Source organism: Pocillopora damicornis, chromosome 4 (genome assembly GCF_964200805.1).
Source record: "Pocillopora damicornis chromosome 4, jaPocDami1.2, whole genome shotgun sequence".
NCBI classification, from domain to species: Eukaryota; Metazoa; Cnidaria; class Anthozoa; order Scleractinia; family Pocilloporidae; genus Pocillopora; species Pocillopora damicornis.
This window is the reverse complement of record NC_142673.1, coordinates 29,179,979-29,207,576: the sequence shown is the minus strand read 5'-3', so window position 1 is coordinate 29,207,576 and position 27,598 is coordinate 29,179,979. Positions and strand designations below refer to the sequence as shown.

The 27,598-nt window shown below is 38.2% G+C and overlaps 1 protein-coding gene across 2 annotated transcripts; it reads right to left on the bottom strand.

Annotated features, from left to right (window-relative positions):
* Positions 1 to 558: 558 nt before the first annotated feature.
* On the bottom strand, positions 559 to 27,394 carry LOC149047604 (RNA helicase MOV-10-like). 2 transcript variants are annotated; one of them, XM_089203943.1, is made up of 23 exons: positions 26,011 to 27,394; positions 23,212 to 23,742; positions 22,468 to 22,572; positions 21,532 to 21,636; positions 20,596 to 20,700; positions 19,474 to 19,527; positions 10,445 to 10,919; positions 9,649 to 9,887; positions 8,795 to 9,038; positions 8,054 to 8,158; positions 7,824 to 7,986; positions 7,268 to 7,413; positions 6,769 to 6,948; positions 5,697 to 5,841; positions 5,134 to 5,295; positions 4,834 to 4,946; positions 4,440 to 4,645; positions 3,945 to 4,128; positions 3,462 to 3,693; positions 2,919 to 3,101; positions 2,360 to 2,448; positions 2,087 to 2,202; positions 559 to 1,621 (listed from the first exon to the last, which is right to left on the bottom strand). In XM_089203943.1, the coding sequence occupies exons 1-23, from the start codon at positions 27,245 to 27,247 to the stop codon at positions 1,551 to 1,553; spliced, it is 5,190 nt and encodes a 1,729-aa protein (XP_089060069.1). In that variant the 5' UTR covers positions 27,248 to 27,394; the 3' UTR covers positions 559 to 1,550. The 2 variants fall into 2 exon arrangements, with proteins under 2 accessions (XP_089060069.1, XP_089060071.1); XM_089203945.1 differs by having other exon boundaries at positions 23,102 to 23,742; positions 26,011 to 27,382.
* Between the last annotated feature and the right edge of the window lie 204 nt (positions 27,395 to 27,598).

Sequence of the window (27,598 nt, the reverse complement as noted above, 5' to 3'; positions counted from 1 at the left end):
ATTCGTTACCGTGCCCTCTAAAAAAACAATAAATTCCTATATTATGGAAAATCCCGTTAAACGGTTTTTGGAGACGGTACTGCTCTTTGACAGATTTTTTTCTCAACCTCAGGATTTTCATTTTTGGGGTAAGACCTCGCTGTTGAGTGAATTTAAATCAATTAAATCGATTAAGATTGCGGATAAGTCCATTATGTGCAGGATAGTTCCTCCAAATAAGAATGAAAAACTTTTATGGTCATGTTTTGAAATACGCATACACAAAATCAACGATTCTGGTGATATAAGCTATGTGATTGGCCCAACATCTAGTGCTTGTGAATACCAATCACACCCTGTCCGATGAGCAAGGCGTGTTTTCGAAATCAGAAACAAAATGGCTGGCATGAACTCGCGTTTCGCCGATCAACTTATGCAGTGCTTAGTTACTACGATAGCTTTTCTGTGGTTGTATTTATTTGACAGACAACGAATGCACCGCCTTTTTTCACTATTTGTTTTAGCGCTTAAATTGTTCCTACGATTGTAATGTTTCTCTGTAGCATGAAACCTCACCAGTACGTAGTAAGTTAGTTTAATGTCTTAACTGTTGTACGGTCTACAAGAGCTCGAGTTCCAAAACAATTCTTAGCAAGTCATGAGGATAAAAGGCTTGAAGTAGCCAAGGAAAGGGCAAACCTTTATTGCCAAGACGGGTCTTTAAGATCTCAGTTCTTGACAGAAGGAAGTTGAGATTAGTACATTTTAGGTACGCGCCGTTGAACTGTTAGAAGGGAATGGCTCTAGCAATCTTGCTCTTGCAAGAGAGAAAAAGGGTTGATAAAAGGAAGAGTTGATGAAAAAAAAATGCATGATAAAAATCGCTTACGCATCGCTTTTCTAACCTTTATGGCTTCTATCTCAATTGCCTTTTAATTAAAAATTACCAAAAAGCTACGTGTTTGCTACCCATGTGTTTGACCATCATTGGGAGCAACTGCTAAGTACACCTGGTCAAACTCAGCAAAAACTGTCTCTGCTCGATTAAACACAAAGTAAAATGCAGGAAAAATAAAAAAGGCAGCACTTCTTTTTCAGAGGCAGCTTTCTTATGAGAAATTCACCTACAGCTGTGAATTTTTCGCTTTTAGCGAGCCAAAAGTTTTACTTTTGAGTAAGTAAAAACTATAAAAACATGTTTAAAACAGCGATTATGACGGACGCATGAAATTCGCAAACGGGTTAATAAAATCCGAGTGATAACATTTCTACTTTAAACCACATAACCATCTACTACCAGTGTAAAGCTTTCAAAGCTGAGAGTTTGTAATTTTCTCAGTTTAGAGTACAGAGAAATAATTAATTATTTAAATGACACTAACTTATTCCTCGAAGGAACACAGCACCTGTTCACTTTAAAAGTGTAACAATACGATTTGTCCCTACTGCAAATCCTAACCTACAAAATCTAACACTGACATTACAAGTAAAAGTCCTCGAGGATGATTTGTTAAAAAATATAATTACAAGATGATAAGATTCTAGCGCAGCTGTAGACTGGAAAAGAGATATTACTCGCGCCTAGTCCACTCTGGGTGCTCTTGAAGCTGACGCTGGCTAATTTCCGAGTCTTCGTCGTATTCTGAAGAAGAATTATGTGTAACGGTAATTAGTATGAAAGGTCAAACGTACAACATGGGTAAAACAAATAACAACACCTTATCAACATTGTGCATGCTTGTTAAATTTATGTACCTAGTAATGGCCTTGTTCGTTGTTTAGTTTTTTGTAACTCAGTGGTAGAGCGTTCGTCTGCCAATTCTGAGTTCTGGGTTTTTTTTCTTAGAGAACTCAGATTTTTCATCTATTTCTCTTTTTTCGCCCTCTTGCCAAAAAAAAAAACAAAACAAAAAAAAACGAGTGACACCTTTACTCGAATATTTTACAACTGTTCACAAAAGTGGAGGAGGCTAGTGGTAGATGTACATCAAAGTAATCATATAGTTTAACCAATTAAAAAAGAAATGACCATTGAAAACACGATAATTGGCATATCAGTTTATCTGATTCTTTTTTACAGCGAGAGTAAATCAGTTCTGCTGTTCACCTGAAGCGGCTGAGGACAAGAGTTTGAGTCTTTTTAAAGTGCCTGCGATGTCTTCCACCTTTTCTTTCCTTTCCACGTCAACAGTAGCTTTGTTTTCTCCACAATAATCTACAAAACTAGAAAAAAAAAGAGTTGAAATAAGATTTTGCTCCAGTAGTAGAGAGCACAAAACCTATACAGTTTAAAATAGAAAAGGTTATGAGTTACCCAAGTTGTATCTGGCACATTCTTTATTTTCTAACAGTTGTTATGAATGTAATCTGTTCCACTCACGTTTTCCAGTTCTCGTCCAAGTAGAGCATGTCCGGATTCCCTATGAGAATCAAGAGAGCCTGGGCACGAGTTATGGCCACGTTGAATCTCTGGAGGAAACGAGTGAAATGTTACTCGATAAAAGTGCGTTAGAGCACCCAAAAGGATGTGCGATACCGGAGTCTCCCTATAAATCTACGAACTACTTTTTCATCCAGACCTGAGCTTCTTTGGGCATGACACAAGCGTTTTGCCATAAGTTAAGGAAAATACCAAAATTATAAATCTCGGGATTTGATGGCTACAGGAGAGGTATGATAAACGTAAATGTGATTAAACCAGCCATTTCTTACCCTTCGAAGGAGTTTTGAACCTTTTAAAAATGTAGCCAGTCATTAATTCTACCACTTTCAAATTACCAACTTTCCCCCAACCACAACTGAATCTTTATTCCTTGAATTAACCGATAATAATAATAAAAATAACAATGGTAGGAATTACGATAAAAAAAAAACACAGAAAAACCTGCCCCTGCATATGACGGGTTTAGTCAAACGCAAAGATTAACTGGAGACCATACCTTGGGATTGTTGAGGAATCCGAGGCGGAAGTCCTTGTCCATCTCCAGATATTCTTTCTTGGTGCTCCTGACTGTTGACAAGATGATTACTCTTCTTTCTTGCCCCTGAAACTCTTCCACGCTGCCAACTTTAATTTCGCCGCCAAAGCGTCTTTTTTCAATCATTTTCTGGATCTTTTGCACCTTGCCATGAAAAGAGAATTCTGATTAGCGATAAGGACTGAAAGGTAAACAACTAGTGATGAGATCTGCTGGGAGGTTGCACAGACCAGGGTGGGGGAGCCGTCAATTCAACAGATGAACTCTGATCGCTAAAATATTGAGCATGATGCGTGCCAAGGCGTTTACCTTACAATGTACATGGAAGAATGAGGAGACATTTAATCCTTTGGGGGAATTAAATGAATTGGAATGCTGTTTGACATAATTTAATTGTAGAAAAAAACAAACAAACAAAAAAAGCAAAAAAACATCAAAGAATGTACGCTATCGAATCGTCTAACACCAGGAACAATGCAAGATAAGTTCCCTTCTTGTACTTACTTGTCTTCTATAAGGAGATATCACCCCAATCATCTCAGGTTTTAAGTGCTTTATTCCTCTGCTTCTCACATTGTCGTCTAACAGTTTCCTCAGGTATCGCTCAATAGTTTCCACCTCAGCCACATTAAAGAAGGAAGGGCTGCTACCTTCTCTCTCGTCCTTACCAAACACCGGATGGAAAATAATCGGGAAGTTCTCATTCGGAAGCTCTTCCCAGCCTATCATCACATTTCTTGGAAAAAACAGGTGAATATTGGCAGTGCAATGTTTTACATTCCGGTTTGGTTGACGTAGGAAAGAGGTGTGAAACAAAGCGCGAGTCATACGTAGATAACTCTCCAACGGGTATCACCGCCGGTGTTACGGGCAGCTCGCCAATAAGGTATTGCCTATATTACATTTTCATGTAGCTAGTGTCTTAAAGTGTAGCTGTTTTCTCATTTGCTGTAGCTTTGTAGAAAATATGCGATATTTTTTTTTTACCTGAAATCTCCAGCGCATTCATGCAGCTCGTTCTCATAAAACAGCTGTTTAGGAATCTCGATAATGGTTCTGTGTGAACGGTAATTGTTCACAAGTTTTGTCAACAGATTTGGATTATAACTCCCTCTGGGTCCACGATCGTAGACAGGGCATGACGTCATCAGCCGTTCCAAAAGAGAAGTTTCTGTGAATAGGAGACAAAGGCGACTCATTTAGAAGGAAGTTTTCCCACCTTGTAAGCCGGTAAGTAGCAAAACTCTTTGATTATCTCTTTGGAAATAACTGTTTTAAATAAATCGCGAATTTCAAAGGGCAGAAAGTCTGACATTCGGCTTTTGTCTGAAATGTCAACTTTAGTCTGAATTTTAAATGTTCCTGTTGTCTACTGATATACGTACTGGAACTGATGATCATAAAGGACTGGTAGGGAACAGAGAAAGAGGGAAATATGTGTACAGTATGTGCTGTTGCAGATGTTATCTGTGATATACTCACCCAGTCCATATTTCTGTGAAATTGGGGATCTGAGGATCGGGCCCAACTGCTTAGGGTCTCCCGCAAGCACCAGCTGACCGCCCCTGGGATTATAGGGGTCCAGGAGGTCCGTCACAGGGATGATACACTCAGGTTCTGTTGCATGACCCGCCTCGTCTATGAAAATGTGCGTGAAGTGATCTCTTGGGAACAATGCTGACACCAACCTGAGAAAATGATGCAAAAATAAAAGTTTTGGCAGTCAAACGTCTTGTAACACGAGTTTTTTTTTTTCTTCATTCCTTGATGTTCTTGTTTGCAAGGGAGAAAATGTACTCAGATGCTTACATAGCGCCATCACCAGTTTTGATGATGGCAGGTTATTTTCAATTACAGACACAGTGTTACCACCTACCTTCCTGCCGTGACCAGAGTTGTGACAATTATGCGATAGTCGCTCATCAACTCTTCTTTAGAAGGGAAATACACTTCACGTATCACAGGGTCAAAATTTACCACTCGTGCGTCCTGAAAAGTGAACATTAGGTTAAGAAGCTAGACATATCTCTCCGACTATGATTAGTTCAGATGTAGCCTTTGCGTAACATTTTTTGGAAAATCTAGGGTCTAAATATTTTAGGCAGTTGAATGCTGGAACTATCTGTCCAAATAATACTATTGTATAAAAATGAGTGGAAAGAATTAGACTGTTCACCTTGAGCTTTTGAGGCACAAAGTCCCACGGCCTTGACGCAGCATAAATCCGGAACAATCTGCCTTTATCTACATGAGGCAACAGGCGCTCAGCTAATAAGTCAGCAGCGCTGTTTTCTGGCGAACACGCCAGAATGTAGCTTGAGCCAATCAAAGCGTGCACCTTTAGGTAACGAAAAGAAGATAGACAGCGAATTACAGGTTGCATTTTTCAGTCCATCAATGAAACTGCCAAAATGCTAAAAAAAAATAACCTTGGCCGCTTTCCATTTGTTGGGACAACCCAGTAGACCCTAAATTGAATGATTCAGCGTTGAAAACCAACCAGCCGAACCAGCGTTTACCTACAAGCACAAAGCCAGTCAGGATTCATGCTCCTGTGAGATCTACTTGCAAAATTCGCAAGCGTTTTTGCTGAAAATTTCCGGTGACACTTTACATTGGTTACAGGCGACAACGCGCAACTCGTACGCTAGGAATAGACTTGATCTTTCCATCCAGAACCAGAGCCATTTTTATCAAATAGGCTAGAAATGGGAAAGCTCCCCAATAAATCCTTCTCACCTGTTTAATCGCCTCGACCAAAGTAACCGTCTTTCCAGTTCCGGGGGGTCCAAACACGAGATATGGAGCAGGGCGTGAAGATCCAGACACAATCTTCTGGACCGCCTGCTCCTGTTTGCTGTTCAGATTACGATCGTAAAAGAAACTGAAAACAAGAAATAAATTACAATATTTTTTGTATGAGCCGATTAAAAGTGATCTTAAATTCTGAAAATCTACTTTGCATGTGGTTGTACTAAAAAAGAATAACACCAATGCGGTAAATGTTAACGATCAAGATTTATAGCGGAGCTCGCAGAGCGTAGCCCCATGATTATACAAAATAGTAGTAACTCATCAAGCCGAAAAAATTTGAATGTACGACTGTACGACCGACCGTACAAGGTGCTACTTTTAGCATGCGCGGCCAACTGTACCACGGGCACTATCTTATAATCAGTCCTCTACACGGACACGGAGAAGTTGCGAATGAAAATCCATTAATATTACCACGCATTTTATCCTTAGTAGGGGCTTTAGTTTTGTTGAAGAGACGTGCGGGGAAAAAAATGCGAGCTCCGCTTTCAGGCTTGCCTAAATCTATATATTATAAGTAGTTATGCGGACAATAAGAAGCTTTGCATCTCTACGCCGACAGTTAGTAAGACCGCACTGAAAGAAAAAGATGCTCTCTTGGTTGTATTCATTACCTAGAGAGCTAAATTACTATAAGATCTGCCAAGTCCTAGCTTTAAAACTCTAATGGTAGTATTTTGCCCAGTCGGTATCTAGAACTGGAATGAGTCTGAAGCGTTGTCGAATCCCTATAATTTCTTCCAGACTTTGATTTTCTGAAGTTTCTATATTTGCAGTTCATTTGTGACGATCAGTCTATATCACTAATCATCCACAAGCCAAAATATTATGACTCGTACATTAGTTGTTTCAATACCTTACATCATCGCAGTAATTCTGGTTTTGTAATCGCACAGGATGAGAGCAGGCAATGCATGGAAGGCATCTCTTAAGTGTAAAACATGGCAATACCGTGAATTATCACTAAAAGATTATATCCCTATAATTTACAACTTACCTGATTTCCTTGTAAATTTCTCCTCTCTGATCGAGACAGTCTTCTGATGGGAAGAGAACGTGTCGCATGTCTTGCCTGTTCACAGATGCAATCCGCTCACACGCGCGATGTTCCATCTGTACTGCAAGTCGATGGAAAGTGAACTGGATGTCGAACTTCTTACCCTTAACATAAGGCATACTGAGGAGAAAATTATATATAATTATATATACGAGATCACAACACACTCCTAACCCCTTGGAGGTGACTTCCTATAAACAGCAATTTTCTTATGACGTGCTCTGCTTTCACAGAAACCCTCGCACTACATTCAGTCGTCAGTCCTTTCCCAGTGAGTCGTTGTAGTTTACCGAGTCTCATTGTTCTTCATAGAATAAACCGGCTATCATGAAGTAACAATTCTCATGGTTCGCTTTCTACACCAGAAAAAGAAACTCATGCAAGACTCTGAGAACAACGACACCTTCTTATATTATATTTTGACTAATGCACTACGTACTCGTTCATGTCAAAGCCAAGTTTCACATCCAGCATTTGGACTTTGTGCACGATTCCTTCGTATCGTCGCTGTAATACACCCGGCTCGTAGGCATAGATCTTGTCACCGCGTAACACGGACGGGCGATTTTCTGCAAGACCAGGTACCTAAAATTCACACACAAAAACAACAAATAAAACTTAAAACAAAAGAAAAAATTAACCACGAAACTGAAATCCTTTTAGTCAATAAAACTCTTCCTATGCGTTCCATGCACGTTTCTTTTTCTCTAGCGGAAAGTGAAACCTCAGTGGTCCAACAGAAAAATTATAGAAAATTCATCATCGTATTATAGAAGGACGAGTGCTAAACTCCCCCAGTCCTCGAAGAAAATTGAACCCCAGACCCCAGAGGTTTTCGAAAGCAAGCAGTGTGGCCGAAAGAAAATAATCTTTCAGGTATAAATGGAAAATAAACGAGGAAAAATTGCTTTTCTCGGCATCGGTGTTATATCTGGAAACAAAAGAGGCTTTTAATATAACATGTATTCTTGATTGGCTCAAGAACATCTACCAACCTCTAAGATCAGAAAGCGTCTGTCTCCTCTTTCCTGTTGAAAAACAACTCCTTTCATATCATAGTTTCTGATATCCTTCTGCATTTGTAGTTCTTCCACGTGAAGAAGCAGAGAGAACTTCTCTTTGTAGATGTCAAAGCTCAAATTCTTTTTCAGTCGCTCACTGAAAACAAGACAAGCAGGTGAGCTGCAGATTATACACCTCATTTTAAAGCACAAAGTTTCCTTACCAAAGTCCTTCTCGGATTTGATTACTTTTAATGACCTGGGCTTTTACAGTTAAAGGGATTTCGTGAACGTCTAGCTTCACCATAATTAAGCCATTCCTCTGTAACCTAAAAGGCAAGGAAGATCAAAATAAAAAATATCAGTGACGTTGAATATTTGAATTACATAACTGAGCACATGAGTTATTACCTCTGATTTAATTCGTTTTCTGCCTGAAAGTCAGTAAATAAAAATTATCATATACGATTGGAATCCATACGTTTATAGATTTGAGGAAAGTCTCAGAAAAGTTTTGAACGTATTTTTCATCAAAAAAAAAAAATTATAATAATAAGCACTCTATTAACAAGAGTCACTCTTGTTAATACAAGACTTCCTCGGAGGGAATTTTGAATGCCAAGAACCACACATTTTAGAGCATAATTAGTTGCATAACCAGTTGCCGAATCTCTTTTGTTTGGAGATGCATTTAACAAATGTCTCTAGAAACTGAAACTGTACACTGAAGGTGCATGTCCTTCGTCTTAGTATTCAGCCTTGTAGGTTGGTTGGTTTATGGCAAGTGTTATTTATGCCTTAAAAGATTTTTTTTTCGAACTCATACTAGCGTTTTCAATGAATTAAAGTATTTCAGTGATACTTCTTCAGGTATTCCGTGGACCAACGCAGACGGATGATGAAAAAGAACAATCTCAAAAACCGATAACTGAAAAATCAACAACGCAGAAAATGCCATACTGTACCGTGGAAGGGGTATCCCTTCAAATGTTTTAACATCCCTGGGAATTTCTGTTGCCCGTTGGGGAGGTTTATACTGTGAGGTCTGCTTCAAGTCATCGTACAAGTCACTCACGATGCGCACAGAAAAAAACCTAAGGATGTGAAACTCCACCCCGTCTTCGGTCTGAAATGTAAGCACACCGGGAACATACGAATAACCAAACTCCCGGCGATGTTTGCAGCCAATCCTGAACCTCCTCTGACAACCTGTTAAATAAAAATCCATTTCCTTACGTCACTGTAGAGATATGCATAACATTACGAAGCAATTTAGTAAACTCAGTAGTAAAGCAGTTTTCACAAGATAATGGACTGCCCTCGTTCGACTGAGTCCAAAGCAGTTGACTATATGCGCAATCTAAACCGGCACAATACATGTAAAATTTTTTGCTCGCGCCGAATGTTCAGTTAGACCTACAAGAAAAAAGAAACTAGAAGCGCTTTACGTGGAACCTTGTTATCAAGTTCACGCTCTTAAAAACGAGCTACACTGAAATAGAACAGTTAGTCTGTAGGCGTCGAGATCGGTGTCTTTGATGTGCATTTTGGCAGCGATTCCAGGACAGTCCTAAACCATCGGAGACAAATGTTCTTCATAGCACATCATCTCAACCATTTTATGAATGCCGTATTAGGTAGGATTTACTGGAAAATATATGTATTAATCATGAGGAAAATTCCCTCTTCTACTGCAAATATATCTTCCTTCTCTATCATAAGTCTACTCCTCTAATATCAATGTCACAATTAAAGAAAATTGGATGAAACTTAGCGATGGAAATTTCGTAAGTGCTCTGTAGAGCAAGTCGAAAATTACCTGGGTGGAGCTGACCCTCAAAAAACCCAATATTGGATATTTCCGAGTAATCAAAAAAGTTGACACTCCATAGCAGGGTTATATCCTTCAGAGTGATGTCCTCCTTACTGAGGTTCTCTATGATTAACACAATTTGCCCGTATTTTCCACTCTCCACTTTCAATTCGATCACACCATGTTCATCTGCAGCGGGATCTGAAGTAACTCTTATCCCATTTTTGTCGAAGACAAGCTCTGGCCTGGATGAACAAAAACAGAAAAAAATGACTTGTTACCTACGAATTGTCTCAAAGTTTTTTCAGGTCTGCTTTTTCCCTTACTTGACAAATATCACCCCTTATTTTGACAACCATACAAGAAACATATATCATCAATTTTCATCCTGAATCTGGTTTATTTCAATGATGTTTGTCACGTAAATCTATGGAAATACTTAACTAACGAGAGAGAAGGGGATTAGTCATGACGGGAGAGCAGTAGGGGGGAAACTAACTTCCCGTACTAAGAACAGTCGGGGAAGAAAAATTTAAGATCATCTCTGAACACGTCCAAATTGTCCCTAATTTACATGTGAGCATTCTAAAAATTAAAACGAAACTTCAATATTACCAAGAAAGCAACCATTATTTAATCATGCAGCTAAATGGAAACAATCAAGTAAATTAAATCACTATTTCTGTAATCTTGTAAGTATTGTAACTAGTTTTTCCTGACTCTCTTTAGGAACGAAATGGATATTAGCAAAAAGCAGAATAATAAAATACCTTTGAATTACCTTGCAAAGGAAAACACTTACTTTTTCAGTGATTTTCGAATCGTTATGAGGATATACTGTTGGCGATGTTTCACCCCTTCGATGTGTTTGCTGTAAGCTCTATCATCTCCAAGATCTCTTTTACATATATTACAATAGAAAGGGCTCAAGCTCGAGGGCGAGCGGTAACAAAGATCATCATCAGAATCATCAGAATCATCAGTGAGGAGTGTAAGAGCTGCGGCTTCTCCGCCACCAAAGATAACACGATCTTGAAGTTGCTGACAAGCATTTATATGGTACGTGAGCGTGTTCAAAATTTTGGAGAATGACATACCCAGCGTGTCGTACAAACGGCGAAATTCTCCTTGGTATATCTGCCTCAATTCGTCTACAAACATGTCTTCCTTACGATTGTTGTCCTCCAGAAACTTAACAAACGTTTGGGCAATAATTTTCTCCTGCTCAAGACTTCTGCTCGACCTCGGGCGGCGACTACGAAACATACTGGGAAGGTCTGCAAAGGGAATGATCAAGCCGTTTTTAAACGAAAAAGCTTATAAGGTCTAAGAGGTTTAGGGCTTGTGACATCATAAACGGGTACTGTGCAAAAATTCCAAAAATCCTTAATGCTCGGTTTACTTTCGTTTTTTAACGAACTTTCACTTAAAGACTAATTATTGAACTCAGAATGCTTTATTTTATTAGACCTACTAAACAAAGGCTGCTGTAGCTCCTGAAACATCTACACTCGTCTCTTAAATCCTCGAATCAGTGAAAGCTGCGATGGATAATCTCAAATTAAACTGCTCACTAAGAATTTTAAAGCGGCTTGACATAACCAGCAGGTTAAAGGTTTCGTTGTAAACCATGATCACATTACGAGAAATTTCAAAATCTTTCTTGACCTCCGATCTTCAATGAACACAGTACTCGGTAGTGGACAAAATTCTCGAGCATTGCAGAAACATATCTGTTGGTAAGCAAGCGAGAGATTATGTCGTCGATATAGCGTTTCCAAACTAGCAGTTTGTTAACATTTTTAATCGAAGATTTGCGTTTCGATTTTAACCATGAAGATGTTTGCAAACGTTACTGCCTTTTTGGTGACCATGGCTGTTCCATGCCTTCGCAAATACTTTTGTTCTTTGAATTGGAATGAATATGTACTTTCTCTAGCGAAGGCTTGGGGGGGGGGGGGGGGGCATCTCTGTAACAATTCTCGTTGCTGTGCATACTATGTTTATGCCCTCAACTTGTGGTATATTTGTGCATAAGCTCGTAACATGCATTGAAACGAGTATCACTTCTTTCGGAAGCTTTTTTTTTCTGTGAAGTTCGTGAAGTTTGTTGTATCTTTGAGATATGTGCGACCGGCTGAAAAATTCAATAGCTTTTCTGTCACTCCTTTCGTAGGTGAAAGATTAAATTTTGTTCTAGAGCTTTGCGGCTTTCCGAACTGCCTGGATGTCGGGAAAGGCCGCATACTGCCACATGCTGCTTAGAATGATTAGGGAGATTAAAGTGTACGGAGACTGGTTCGGATGCGTCCTTGTCATTTTCTTCTACGTCGCGACGGTGTTCTCGGAATCGGTCACCAAGTCGTCTTCATGTTTCGCCTTAGGTTCCGACGTTATGAATGAAAGGACAAGTTTTGCATCGTGAGCGAGCGCACTTGAAAGTTCCAGGTTGGTCATTGGTTTGCTTTGAATTTCTGACCAAAAAGTTTCCTAGGTTTTTGTCACGTTTGAATGGAATTAGTGGAGGTTGCGAAAAGATAGTACCAGTCTCTGAATTGTTTTGAAGTGATTTAAAGTTTTTGAGAATAATAGATTTAACTGTGTGGTTGTGAGGGTAAAATATAAGAGTGAAAATGTGAGAGTGAATGGCATGCGGTCAGTGTTTTCCTTCTCAGCCGTTTGTAGTGCTGACTGTCGATCAATTTGTTGGGCGCGGTGGTGGCCCGCTTAAACGACAGAGACAGCATAGCCACGTTTATCGAAATCAAAGTGCTGTGTGAGCAAACTCGTGAATTGACAGAATTGACATGATTTTTTGGATTATGTTTAATGTTATTTAGTTTAGGGAATTTTGTGATTGATTGTCATATTTAGAGTACGAGCAGTAGTTCAGTGTTCGCTAATGTAGCAAAGAAACAAAGTATAAAAAAGGCATTACAATTGATATAATCATGCAATTACATTTGACAAGGGTGGATAATGTCATGTGTTTTAAACATATGTCATTTTTGTTTCTGGTTCAAAAGAAAAGGTTGAAAGTAAATGCGGGTGGAAAGTGAAATTTACTGTCTATCATTGTAAACATTGAATCAAAGTGCTCTGTGAGCAAACTCGTGAATTGACACATGATTTTTTAGATTATGTTTAATGTTATCTGGTTTAGGGAATTTTGTGGTTGATTGTCATATCTAGAGTACGAGCAGTAGTTCAGTGTTCGCTAATGTAGCAGAGAAACAAAGTAACGTTGGGATAAGAAGGCATTACAATTGAAATGATCATGCTATTACATTTGACAAGGTGGATGATGTCATGTGTTTTAAACGTCTAACATTTTTGTTTCTGGTTCAAAAGAAAAGGTTGGAAGTAAATGTGGGTGAAAAGTGAAATTTACTGTCTTTCGTTGTAAATATTAGAAAATCAAGGCAATACTGTCTTAATGAAAACATTAACGATTCCCTCTTTATCAAATGAGACAAACGGGAACGAGTTTTGAGTGATATAACTAAGCCAAGCCTGCCACCGTCATTTTGGATCTCCGCCTGGGTAGATTTAGGTCACGTGCTAGGCAACGTATGATCAATAACAAGATAGAATTTCATTTCAGGCCTATTTATCAATTTTGTGGTGTGTAACTTTCGCATTTTAGTACGTTGTTTGTATGTTGAATCTTCAAATTGTCTTGAAACTTAAAAGAAAATTGTTCTTTAAAAATTCACTGAAAATCGGTAGCTAAAATTGTTTGTTTAGGTGTTATCTGATTTTCGTGTTAACTTGTTATTTCGTCAGTCGCCGGCATCTTTTGTTGCTTCTCACAGGAAAAACACACGCGACGAAACGTAATGATCAATTTTGTCCTCAATCTCACGCTATAACAGAAAAAGCTTTTGAACATCTGTAAACTCCGAGCGCTTCGCAGTAAGTGATATTTTCAATGAATCTTCGGATTGTTTTCAAGTTCAAGGACTGTAAATTACAATTTTATGAAAAACGAAGGTTGTTCTGTTATTTCAGTGTGAATCCTTGCATGCCTGCCAGTCGCTGGCGCCGCTTGTTGAAACTAAAACGAAAAAAAAAACTCTTTTAAGATTATCATTGGCTTCTTTTTCACCCCACCACTATTCTTAGCAACAAAGGTCGCCATTTCGTCTGTTTATTGCTCGCCAAAAACTATAAAATGCACTCAAAAGCCTAAAATCTAAAAAAAGTTTACAGGAATCGACCAATCGAGCGAGCGAGCGAATGCTATTCCCCACATCGTATCTATAACTCGCTCTTGCGCATGCGCGCAATTCACGAGTTAAAAATCAAGGCAATACTGTCTTAATGAAAACATTAATGATTCTCAATCAAATGAGACAAACGGGAACGAGTTTGAGCGATATAACTTAGCCCGGACTGCCACCGTCATTTTGGATTTCCGCCTGGGTAGATTTTGGGCACGTGCTAGGCAACGTATAATCAAGAACAAAATAGAACTTCATTTCAGGCCTATTTATCAATTTTGTGGTGTATAACTTTAGCATTTCAGTACGTAGTATTTATTTTGAATCTTCAAATTGTCTTGAAACTTAAAAGAAAATTGTTCTTTAAAAATTCGCTGAAAATCGGTAGCCAAAATTATTTGTTTAGGTGTGATTTGATTTTCGTGTTAACCTGTAATTTCGTCAGTCGCCGGCACCTTTTGTTGCTTCACACAGAAAAAACACATGATACGAAATGTAATGATCGATTTTTTCCCTAAAATCACGCCATAACAGAAAAAGCTTTTGAACACCTCTAAACTCCGAGCGTTTCGGAGAAAGTGATATCTTTAATGAATCTTCGAATTGTTTTCAAGTTCAAGTACTGTTACTTCCAATTTTATGAAAAACGAAAGTTATTTTCTTATTTCAGTGTGAATCCTGGCACGCTTGCCAGTCGCTGGCGCCGCTTCTTGAAACTAAAACGAGAAAAATAAACTCTTTTAAGATTATCATTGGCTTCTTTTTCACCCCACCACAATTCTCAGCAACAAAGGTCGCCGTTTCGTTTTTTTATTACTCACCAAAAATTATCAAATGCACTAAAAAGCCTAAAATCGAAAAAAAGTTTACAGGAATCGACCAATCGAGCGAGCGAGCGAGCGAGTGCCATTCTCCACATCATATCTACAACTCGCTCTTGCGCATGCGCGCAATTCACGAGTTAAAAATGACACATTGCCTCTGATTTTTCGGAAAAAAACATAGTCGTCACTACATAAACGACGAAGTCTGAGAAACTGAGAAAAGGTATGGAATACTTGACGCGTATTGAATGCGAGGATGAATACAACAATTAAACTATGAGAATCTGCAGGTTTGTATTTGGTTGCTGCCTACCTGGACTTTACCCCGTGCGTGTGGAATACGTGATAAAATGCAAGTTTGAAATAAGAGAGATGGTAAATTTTGAGCTCGGTAAAGAAATAAAGATAGATGTTTTTTCGTCTTTTCACGAGCGCACGAGTCAATGTTAGATCATCAATTTGGGTTCATCAGGAAGCGCTATGGAAACTCAACGCGAGTTCCTTGTATAAGTTGAGGATGCAATCAGAAAGCCTGACATTTCGAAGAGCGTTCTGAGGTGCACCAGGCACTTGGCTTATGCCCTCCAATCTTCTTCTCAAAACTCAGCGTACGGTTGGATATAATAACAGCCTGAAGAACGCAAGTTTCGACATGAAGCTGGGAGTCAACAAATCGGTGAATTTGGAGATGAAAATAGTCGGAGTAAGGGACATGAATGGGGGCTCATCAAAAATCAACCAATCAACCAACCAAGGTTAGATGAAACACGAAGCACGAGCGACAGCGAGTCAAATTATGACATAATTAAAGCTGATTAAAGTTGATTCATCGCTTGTTCTTTTGAAAGCGCTCAACCATGAATATGACGGCTCCCACGATTAGAAGCCATGCACTTTGACAGAGGAAGCTGATCACTGATCCAGCAGTCTTGAAAATGAAGCCGACTATTGAGCCGATGAGACCTGAAAGAATTCCCGCGATCTTACTTCCATGAGTCTTAAAACCATTTCCAACTCCTTTGGCAACAGATTTCAGGGTTCTTGTCAATGCGCTCACAATCGTTGTTCCGACTGCGAGCACAACAGCTGAGACTGTGAAACCATATTTCTTGGAAATATTTCTCACTCTCTTTTAATGAAGTGCCTTCTCAAGAGCATCAATTCGCTCTCGATATTCTATTATCCTTTCTCTTGCTCTTTCTCTTATAGCTTGGTCTTTCTCATCACCAGCAATCCCCCGATCCTCCTGAATAGACTTCTGCAGCTCCTCAAGTTCGTTATCCTCCGAGCAATCAAAACTCACGCTCCGGGCCAAGTGAGGTTTTGATTTGTTTTAGGAGTGATGGATTCAACCTTTGTTTCTTTTCACCCCTTTCTTTACTATACAATATGTCTTCTTGCCCTGACCAAATATCCTTAACTGCAACCTTCCTTTTTTACTGTAAGAAACCTCAAGTTCAGAAGCTTTTGCCTCAAGACAAATTCTGGTAGGCGATTATCATGCATTCTCATTCGAAGTGATGACTCGCGAATTAGCAGTATCACGTTCAATGAGCTGAACTGAGCGAAGCTCTTCTTAGCAGTAATGTTTGCCGTTTTATGGTCCACATGCAGCTTTTGAAAACAATAAGCCTGGCGATGTTCTATCCGTTTGCGGCCGTCTTTGTTGTTTATAGGTCGCGCCACTCAATTTAGCGGGATGATCGTGCATGGGACACAATGATTTGGATCTAATCTTCTCCAGACATAAAAACCCTTTCAAGCCTCCTTAGTGAACGCTTCTTTTACGAAGTTTGGTTGCTACCATTAGATGCACAGGGCTTCGAAGCTTGAGGCTCCAATCAATTAAAAAATATTGTTTTGAGCCCAAATGTCCACAGAAATTTGCAATTTTCTTGGCCATATAATGCTATTGACACGAATGTGAAATAAATGTACAGTTTTCTGCCCCCGCGTCTGAGAAATTGTGAGAGAATACTGGACAGATGAAAGATATCAGATTATCTATAGTAAACGTGTTACTCATGCTGTGAAAATGACGGATAGTTGTTTGAGAGAAAATAGAGTTGGAGTTCTGTGCACTGTGGCACGATCATGGTTATTGTTCCTTCACGACAAGGGTGAGTGGAAAATTTTGAATCAAATATTGCTTGAGGTGTTGATGAATTGCACCGAACATTTTGATTTGCGTAGTTCTTTAACGGAAAGCTGTGTTGCAAGATTCATGATTTGCTGAGTATGCCGATTATATTTTTCTTGATTGGTTTCCTCGGTGCTATCTCTAGATGAATGTCTGATTAAAAGTAACTATGGACGATTTTGTGTGGCTCCTAGGAAGCTTTGTCGCCTCGTAAGACATCGTGTTTGAATGATACGCAATGTTAAGATGTGTTTTTATTACATACAACGATTTTTCTACGAAAGATGGCTGAGTTTTCTCCTTGGTAAACATAGTGGTGTGTTACACTTGGATCAGGTCTTTCGATGTTAGAAGTTTGAACAGTTGCAAGTGTGTTGCAAGGTGGATTTTATGTCATTATTGGCTGTTGAGGGAAATGTTTGGCTGTTTCGAGCGTAATTTTGAGGACACTGGACGAATGCAAATGTTTTCGATGCCTGGGGAAAGTGATCTTGTGGAGTCGTTTATGTTTGGCCATGTTTATTTTCATTCTGTTATCTGGGATGAATGATTTACGGCAATGAATTAATATGACGTGATCTACTCAAGTTGAAAATATATCAAGTCGAGGGAACAGTTTTGGTCTCGGTCCGCATTTTTGTCAACAAAATAAACCCGTACAGCTTAAAAAGATGATAATACGGACTACGTGCAAAGCTATCAATTGTTTCTCGAATATTGCGCGTGTTAAATAATCAATTGTGACATCTCATTTACATCTACATCTACTTTTATTAAGTTGGTAAAATCTGTACAGAAATCACACCAACCAACTTGCGCTCAAAGTGAGGAGACTTTACGAAGGCTTGAAATTATATTAAGAACGATTTTGATCAAGAAACGGGCCAGTAATATTCCACAATAGTGCAAATAATCGTGAGAGCTGATCGTGGAAAAGCGATTGTGTGACGCTCGGTAAGTTGTAAGATGACATGTTATCACATACCAGACGAAAAAACACCTCAAATTCTCAGTGTGCATTTTGTACCCTCTCTGCAGTCTGCAGTCTACATTTTGTATCCGGTCTGCACTCTGCATTCTGCAATCTGCAGTCTGCATTTTGTACTAAAAGGTACCCATGGCACGGATACAGTTTATTTTTAGTTACAGTTATTTGCACAACACACACAATCGAGCACAAAATACCTGTGTGTGAGTTAATTCGACATTTTCGTTCTTTTTCGCATTAATACTCTTTCCTTTCGTAAAATTGTAGACATCACTTAAAATGATTCAATTAATCCAACCACCCAAAAAATAACTCTTGCATGTTTACGATCCAGCCGAATCTTTTAAAAAAACCTTTCAAGAGTACATAAAAAAAAAGTACTAACAAAGGGTGAAATTTTCAGACCTGGCGACTGCATTCTATCACACCAAAACAACTTGATGCTCTTTTGGTTAATTAGGGGGAAACGCGAGACGTAGTCGAGTGCTTCTTCCCACTTTTTGTTGATCTAGTCGCTTCCTTAGGCCCCATTTACACGGTCTCAGGTACCCGAGACAACCCTCCCCCCTAGTTACCATGGGCGAGCTAACTTTTCACTTATTTCTTGACAAAATTCAGCCGACCGTTTACATGAAATTATGAACTGTCCCGCCAGGCAGCGAGACAACTTTTCCTCATGTAAACACCTCGTCTCGCCGACCCGAGACGAGACAACTCGAACAGAAAATGCGTGCGCACGCCATGACCAGGATATTTACAGCTATTTTTTTCCTGTCCTCCGCCATTTTGTCAAATATGTAACCTGGCTGAACGAGGGTCAGTAGATGTTAGATTTCATATAAACGCTCCGTAAAGTTGTCTCGGGGGAAGGGTTGTTTCGGGTAACCGGGACCATATAAATAGGGATTTCGTGCTTTATAACAGAAAAGAGCACAGTCAAATTCCACTCGCACGAAAGCATGTTTTATACTCTCATAAAACGCGCTAAGATAAGCCAATCAAAATCCTTGTAAGAATTGTTCAAAAACATCTGATCGGCTGAATAAGACTAAAGCTGTCAAAATATCAAACCATCAAGGTTTACGAACCATCAAAGTTCAGTCTGTAATAGTTCGGGAAGTCGAAGTCAATACTTTTGCTTTTAGTTTTTTTAGTCTTGATTCAGAGTCCGAAAGCGAAATGTTAAACGAAACCCGGCCGAATTGTTGCTCATAAAAACACGCATGTTTTGTTACCTGTCAATAAGAAAACAAAAGTCTCAAGACGTGTGTTTTACGAATGAATGACAGCCGAATTCTCAGGAACATGAAGATCGCTCGAGGTGACAACGCCGAAAAACTTGGCTTCTGTGACCGATGTGGCCTTACATTCAATGCTTTGAACAGGATATCAGAGCAAGTTTTAAGTTGTTCACTCGAAGGGAGGACGATTCAATTTCTAAGGCTTCCTTCACTGCGATGACCAGAGATCATCATGATGAGCTAACCGCGATAGACCACAGCATGATCTGCTCTGACGCAATCGTGATTTGGATAAATTTTAAAAATTATGCCAGTTTGGTTATATTTTTTCAACCTTTTCTGTTTTGTTCCGTTTTGTTTTTGAACGAGAACTATACATACTATACGAGTGTTAACTGTGTTTGAGTTTAATTACCTTTTTTTGGTTTTTCTGCTGCTTGAAGCCGGCTCCCTTGTTCCAAAAATTCACCTACAATTAGAGAAAAAAGGTTGAGAGAAGTTAGGGGAATGGTCGGACACAGTGCACATTGACAGATGGCGGGACGGCTCTGGCTCAGCTCCGTGTTTTGCACTCTGATAAGACACGCTCTTTCAACCAATGACAGCGCGCATTATATCCGGACTTAATCAAAATTCTCCTTAGACAAGCCTTTTGTTCCGTTTGGCTGGAAAAATATAAAAGATATGAACCATTTAAATGAGCAAATGACCTTACAGGTCTTTGTCAACGACATTCTTAGTGTTCGTAAAAGTTGGGTTGATTCCATTGCAAAATTTTTCGAAACCCATGACATGAGGGATAATACCCTGACGCTCTGATTTGTGCACTCGTACCCCTATGCTGTGATCTGATTTGTGCGAGATGCATACCCTAATGCGGCTATATGATTGGTGTAAGCGGCATACCACATTCTGCACTGACAATAGAGATATTTCTTAAAATGAAAAATACCTCAAAAACAAAATAAAGCAAAACTAAAGAGGGAATAGTTTCCTTTAAAAAATAGTATTAAGTGCAAAAGCTGAAATTGTTAAAATTCTTTCTTTACTTTCTTTTCATTAATCAATATAAACTGAGCTAAGTGTTTGTGACTTTTCCATCCCCATGGTTTCCAAGTTTTACCTCGTTCTGCCAGTTATTTTTCATGACCGTGGACAACACAGCAAGGGATGACTGTTTTTAGAGGACTCATCACAAATCACCATTGTTCAAGACAAACTCTTTATATTAACCTTTAACTTCCAGAAGTGATTGAAAAATGTAACTTCTTCCTAAAATATCCGTTATCCACTTTATCCAGCAAACACGTAACGAGAATACAATACTCAAATTTCACAGGAAGAAGTTGTAATCTTGATCTAATGCCAAATTCTTGTAACCAATTCACAAGGAAATGTGTAACAGCTAGATGGGAGATTTAACAATCAGATCTTGGCAGTCAAAAATTGACCGTGTGGGGTTTCTGTAAAACCCATGCCAAAATTTTAATTTGTTAAATTTCTCAATAACAAATTTTCATTTAAGTCTTGCAGTTACCTTTCATTTTCTCTGACTTTGCAACCTCTATCTTCGCTTTCCATTTTTCCAAATGTGGTTCACGACCTTCAGAACTTTTGAAGTATGACTGAAAGCGCAAAGCATCTTGGGCAAAAAAATAACAGAAAACAAATTTGTGCTTACCATTCACTTAAAACTGCATTTCAATATACAGTCCAACCTTGAAAATCCAGACTCACAAGGACTGGCCTAAAAGTCCCCATAATAGAGAGTCTGGATAATTACAAGTCCTTATGATTGAAAATATGAATATTATAAAGCCAAAAATAAACAAATTTGAATAAGTTAAGAGAAATATGTAGGTACCAATATTATGCTAGAATTAAAGCACATTTTAAAATCATTTGCATAAACTGTTAACATTTGCCAAAAGCATTTAACAAAGATTTTTAAAGCTAACCAATACTTTATATCTACCTGAAATGCTAGCATAATTCAGTTTGTCTCAAGCAGCTACAGCATGTGTCCTTTGCTAAATTCTTAATCATTCTTTGAAGTTGCCAAGTTATTCAAATTCTGTCAAAACTGTTCTGTCTCACCAATCATGTTAAACACTTCCCAAAACATTCAACAGCTTTGAAAAGTGGAACAAATTCAGTTCAATGGGAGTTCTACTATATGTACAAAAAGTACAGACAGATCTTGAACATGATTTATTTATAATTTAATACAAAAACTGGACACTTTATCCAGCAAACAGGTAATGAGAATACAATACTCAAAGTTGTAATCTTGATCTAATGCCAAATTCTTGTAACTAATTCACAAGGAAATGTGTAACAGCTAGATGGAAGATTTAACAATCAGATCTTGGCAGTCAAAAATTGACTGTGTAGGGTTTCTGTAAAACCCATGCCAAAATTTTAATTTGTTAAATTTCTCAACAACAAATTTTCATTTAAGTCTTGCAGTTACCTTTCATTTTCTCTGACTTTGCAACCTCTATCTTCGCTTTCCATTTTTCCAAATGTGGTTCACGACCTTCAGAACTTTTGAAGTATGACTGAAAGCGCAAAGCATCTTGGGCAAAAAAATAACAGAAAACGAATTTGTGCTTGCCATTCACTTAAAACTGCATTTCAATATATAGTCCAACCTTGAAAATCCAGACTCACAAGGACTGGCCTAAAAGTTCCCATAATAGAGAGTCTGGATAATTACAAGTCCTTATGATTGAAAATATGAATATTATAAAGCCAAAAATAAACAAATTTGAATAAGTTAAGAGAAATATGTAGGTACCAATATTATGCTAGAATTAAAGCACATTTTAAAATCATTTGCATAAACTGTTAACATTTGCCAAAAGCATTTAACAAAGATTTTTAAAGCTAACCAATACTTTATATCTACCTGAAATGCTAGCATAATTCAGTTTGTCTCAAGCAGCTACAGCATGTGTCCTTTGCTAAATTCTTAATCATTCTTTGAAGTTGCCAAGTTATTCAAATTTTGTCAAAACTGTTCTGTCTCACCAATCATGTTAAACACTTCCCAAAACATTCAACAGCTTTGAAAAGTGGAACAAATTCAGTTCAATGGGAGTTCTACTATATGTACAAAAAGTACAGACAGATCTTGAACATGATTTATTTATAATTTAATACAAAAACTGGACACTTTATCCAGCAAACAGGTAATGAGAATACAATACTCAAAGTTGTAATCTTGATCTAATGCCAAATTCTTGTAACTAATTCACAAGGAAATGTGTAACAGCTAGATGGGAGATTTAACAATCAGATCTTGGCAGTCAAAAATTGACTGTGTAGGGTTTCTGTAAAACCCATGCCAAAATTTTAGTTTGTTAAATTTCTCAATAACAAATTTTCATTTAAGTCTTGCAGTTACCTTTCATTTTCTCTGACTTTGCAACCTCTTTCTTCTCTTTCCATTTTTCCAAATGTGGTTCACGACCTTCAGAACTTTTGAAGTATGACTGAGAGCGCAAAGCATCTTGAGCAAAAAATAACAGAAAACGAATTTGTGCTTGCCATTCACTTAAAACTGCATTGTGATTTATTTATAATTTACTACAAAAATTGGACCACAGAGGCAAGTGCAGAAAATAAAAAAATCCAGATAATCAAGGGTTGACTGTATAACAAAGATCTAATTTTTCTTCAGAGACACCACATTCACAATTCATTTGTTCATAATCACTCCACCACAATTATGGCTGACCAAAACTATTTGCTCACCCATTTTCCATATTAAGTTGATGAATAATTACAAATAAAATTAAACAAAACCCAAGGAAAACAAGCACTTTATAAACAATGATGACAGGTTGCTGGTGCCAGGTTTATTAAAAAAAAAAAAAACAAATAAAGAGAATTCAACAAACTAATAGTGAAACTTTATACTAAGGTAGACCAATATCTTGTTAACAAATCACTTCTAGCACTGTGAGGACTTAAATAGCCAACACAAGCTTGTTCAATCATACAACAAGTTCTGTCCTGATCAGAAACTTTGCATTTACCTTAAAAGCCTTTGGTACTCCATTGTGAAAGAGTGATGGATTGTGTCCAAAAAACCTATTAAATATTTTTGAAAAGATAAGTTGTCTTATGTAACTTTCTGTTGACTAACCTCTAAGTGCAACTCTCTCAAAGTAAACTTTCCTTGCTTTGTACTCTTCTACGTCCATTGTTGTTTTCAGCTTTAGCTCAGTCAGCTTAAATTCCTTCAAGATCTTTTCAGTCACAAAACAATTTTGAACCATTTTACCAAGATGACCAGATGAATAATCTGTCCACAATTTCTCCAAGATTTGGAGAGATTCACACTTCACTGATATCACCAAACTTCCTAAAGAGGCACTTGTAAAAATGACCCTAATTTCTCTCAAGTATTCCTTAAACATATTATGCTCTTCTATTGACTGTGGTGGTGTGGTCTTAAGGTAATTCATAGCAATTGAGCACAATACTCTATCTTTGAGTGCTTGAGGATCTTCTGTTTCCAATTGAGACAGACTTCCCTCTGTAGGCAACATGGTAGATACCCTCTGGTATTGAACCCCCTGGCATCCTCCTGACTCTGTTGGTACGGTTGTAGTGGGCATATTGGTTTCTTTAGGTTTACACTCTTCTGCCTCAACCTTAATGTTCAAATCCTCATCTGTTGAATTGTAACAAAACAGTCAAATTTAATCCCAGTTTATGTTTCTTTAATCACCTCCCAGCTATTTGAGTAAAATATGATTTAGGTACAACAATGTCAAACATACAGAGCTGCAATGAATGGAAACAAACAACATTTTGCTGCTATGAAAATTATCACCAAATATTGTTTGTTTCAGTTAATTTTGCTAGGTTAGCTCATTGCAAATGATTATCAAAATTCTCAGTGATCTCAATATGAAAACAATTTAAAACATGAAAATATCTAATAAGTGTGATGTAATTCTCACACTTACAGGGTATATGTCATATGGTTAAAAATAAATTTTGATCAAAATGATGTTTATAGCTACTTTTGTTTCTGTCTTTCTTCTTCCAAGATAAATTATTAGTATTATAATTCTCAAACAAAGATTATAATTATACAAACCAATGTGAAAAAACCATCAAGTCCAGCCCATCAAATTTGAAATACAAAAAAATTAAATTCCAACTTCCTCATGTTTTTACTACTGAAGACTGTGTTTACTAAATGCATGTTGTCACTATTGATCTATTAACAGTTTCACATGCTTCTTAGACCAGCATTGATTAGAAAACTACTGTTATTTAAGCCGTATGTGTGCACAGCTAGTCATAAAACCACCATTTATGCCATTACACGTGGAAGTTTCCAATTCTTTATAAATGAATTACATTGATCTGCCTGCAAACTATTGGGCATCAATATTGTAAATTGCAGTTTAAATGGCTATTTTAAGATTCAATCAGGTTTTAAAAACTTTGCTCCCCAACGGGTTTTTTTTTAAGCAAAGAAATTTTGTGACTTTTAATTCCCATTTTTATAAAGGAAAATTGTAACATGCACTTGCACTGGCTTGCTTGCATGGTCATTGTTATAAACATAGTGTCATCTCTTAGTTCCCCTTCCTGTTTGGTTAGAAAAGAAGGGAACAGAAAAGTTATCAGGTTAGATAAAATTCTTCAGCTGATTGCACAAAAACAGAGGCTTTATCTCAAAGGTACAACAGATTTCATCAATGTCACAGAAAAGACAAAGTTTCCAAAAGAAGTGATACTCATTTCAATGGATGTTAAAGGGTAATACACAAATATACCCCCACTCCCCTTCCCCCATTCCATAGTGCTTACTAGAGAAAGCACTTTCAATTGACTGGTTTTGCAGGAAAGCTCATCCCAATTCATGGAACAAAATTACTTGGAAAAGCACAGAACCAAAGCATGGGCACCAAAATGGCAGTGACTTTTGCAAATATCTTCATGACTAAAATCCAGAAGCTAATCCTAGGTAAAGGCACTTGTTTGAAATGCTATATCAACTACAAGATCTCTCTCTTGTATACCAACAGATATCTTGCCACCAGTTCATTGAATGAGGAAATAAACACCACCTAACAATCAAATTTACTGCTGAAACATCTTTTCAGAAGCTACTTTCTTAGACACCACTATCTCTAAGAGTGGAAAATTCAACAGGGAGTTAGTTTCAATGTAGGAACCCACTCCAAACCAACAGAAACATTCTAATACACACTCTACACAATGTGTTACCTACAGGGTGAAAGACTTCACTAAAGGCTAGGTGTTATGACTCCCCATGACGTATTCTTCAAAAGAAAAATTTGAAGTGAACATTGGACAGTTGAAAACCAAAGAAACAACACTGAGTACCTGAAAAAATGTTATTGACACTCTCAGAAGTGAAATTTGAATGATGAAAATGGGCCTTCTAACAGGGAAAAACAAACAATCAAATCTTGCTCTTTGTAATACCACAAGACTATTCAACAGATCCAAACCTTATGGAAATCCTTATGAGCAAGTGCATTTAGTACAGCAACCACCATTACTTACAATAGGGAAATCTTCCAAAAACCAGCGGTAACATCATGCAGAAAGGGACGTTCACTCAAACATACTCATGAGAGCAAAACTATAAGGAAGGTGACAAAACTGGATATACTATGGAGTTGTGTAAACACTTGTGACTTAAATACAGAGAAAATTAGACACTATAGAGTCAACCCCAATTTGCACAGGAGCATTAATTAATTAAGCCTGTTTCTAAAGCATGTAAAGACTTGCCAATGTCTATTTGAGTTAGGGTGACTCATACTGTATCTTAGCAAACCTATGTTGGACCCTCTTTCTTATGTGGCCAAAATATACCTTGGATTTAACTTACAACATAACATAAAATACCAGCAAATCTGAGTAAAAACAGATGTAAATGCAATGAGCTCACCATTAGCTGTTTTCATTACATTTTCAATCATTCTTCTGAATCTTGCACATTCTGTTCTCCAAGAGTAAACCTTCCTGTAGTTCTCTCGCAACCTCTTAGCATTGGCTTCTCTCTCTTCTGTACTTTCTGCAGACGTCTCTGTAATCCTTTGTGCCCATTCACCTACGTCTTCATCTGATTCAACAATGACAGTGTTTCCACCTTCTACTTTTTCTAAAGCCTCAGCTATGCCAGATTCACCAGAAACAAGAATAGGAACGCCAGCAGAAATGGCTTCGAGGGCAACCAGCCCAAAGCCCTCGGTACGGGAAGGGAGAGCGACCAAGTCTGACTGATAGAACATCGTCTTGAGTTCCTCTGGATCACTGCAATAACCACGGATGGTTAGCTGGTTGCGGTTGATGCACGTGTTGCCAAGAAACCACTCCTCAACTTTTGTATGTTCACCAGGAGGTGAGCCAACAAATGTCAAAGTAAAGTTCTTACCGAGAGAACCTATGGCATTTGCAACAATATCGTATCCTTTAAGGGAAAGATCCTCAAAGGTAGCTCGGCCAAACAAGAACACACGAAAGTTCTTTACTAATCTGTGTAAAGCAAACTGTGATTCACAAGAAAACTTTTCGAAGATTCCAGGGGTAACAATCTCCACTTGGACAGTTGGCAGATTTCCACTGTACTTCTGTTGTAGACGTGAGCCAACAGCGACAACTGCATCCGCTGCTTTACACAACTCAATTTCCATCTTGTGCTTCTTCTCATTTTCTTCTATTAAATCTTTGTCAGCCATAGTTGGTTTCTTATATTTCCCAAGGTCCTCACAATAAACGTGGACAAATTGTATCCATTGACACTTTGTAGCCTGTACTAGGAAATAAGCACATCTGCCGAACTTTCTTCCATGGCCTATCACCAGATGAGGATTTGGGAGCTCTTGGGGTGGAAATTTCAAGCACTCGAGGGAGTCAATTGAACCAGGAATACTTCGAGCTGTGATTAAATTTACGCCGTATTGCCTGGCATCTTCTTTTTCCTGATCATCGCTTTTCGAGACGTAGCAGTGGATTTTCATGCTATTAGTTGTCGTTTCTGCCAAGTTAATAGCAAATTCTCGATTGAAAGTTGATAATCCACCTTTCGAAGATTTCCATTCGTCACAGAGAAACACGACATCAATAACCTGCTCTTTCTGCTCCTGTAGGCTACTAAAAGCAATAGAAGCTTTGGAAGACGCCATGGTTATTAATGCCACGCTTCCCTTTATCAATGGATAAATCTCAATCCCCTGAAAACCGCAGTCGGTAGAAATTCCAAAGGACTTTCAAGTTTGACTTCATCTTATTCATACCTATTGTATAAACACGGAGGTTGCGCCTACAGATCCAAAGGATTCAGCGGTTCAAGAGCTAAAGGCTCAAAACAAAGCTTGTAAGTCTGTCATGTATGGAGAACTAATATATAGATTGAGCCAAGCCTAAAAGCGGAGCTCGCATTTTTTTTCCCGCACGTCTCTAGGGCACAACGCCTTGCCCCGGCCAGGACTAGAACCCGGGTCGTTCGTCTCGAAGCCCAGTGCACTGACCACTGG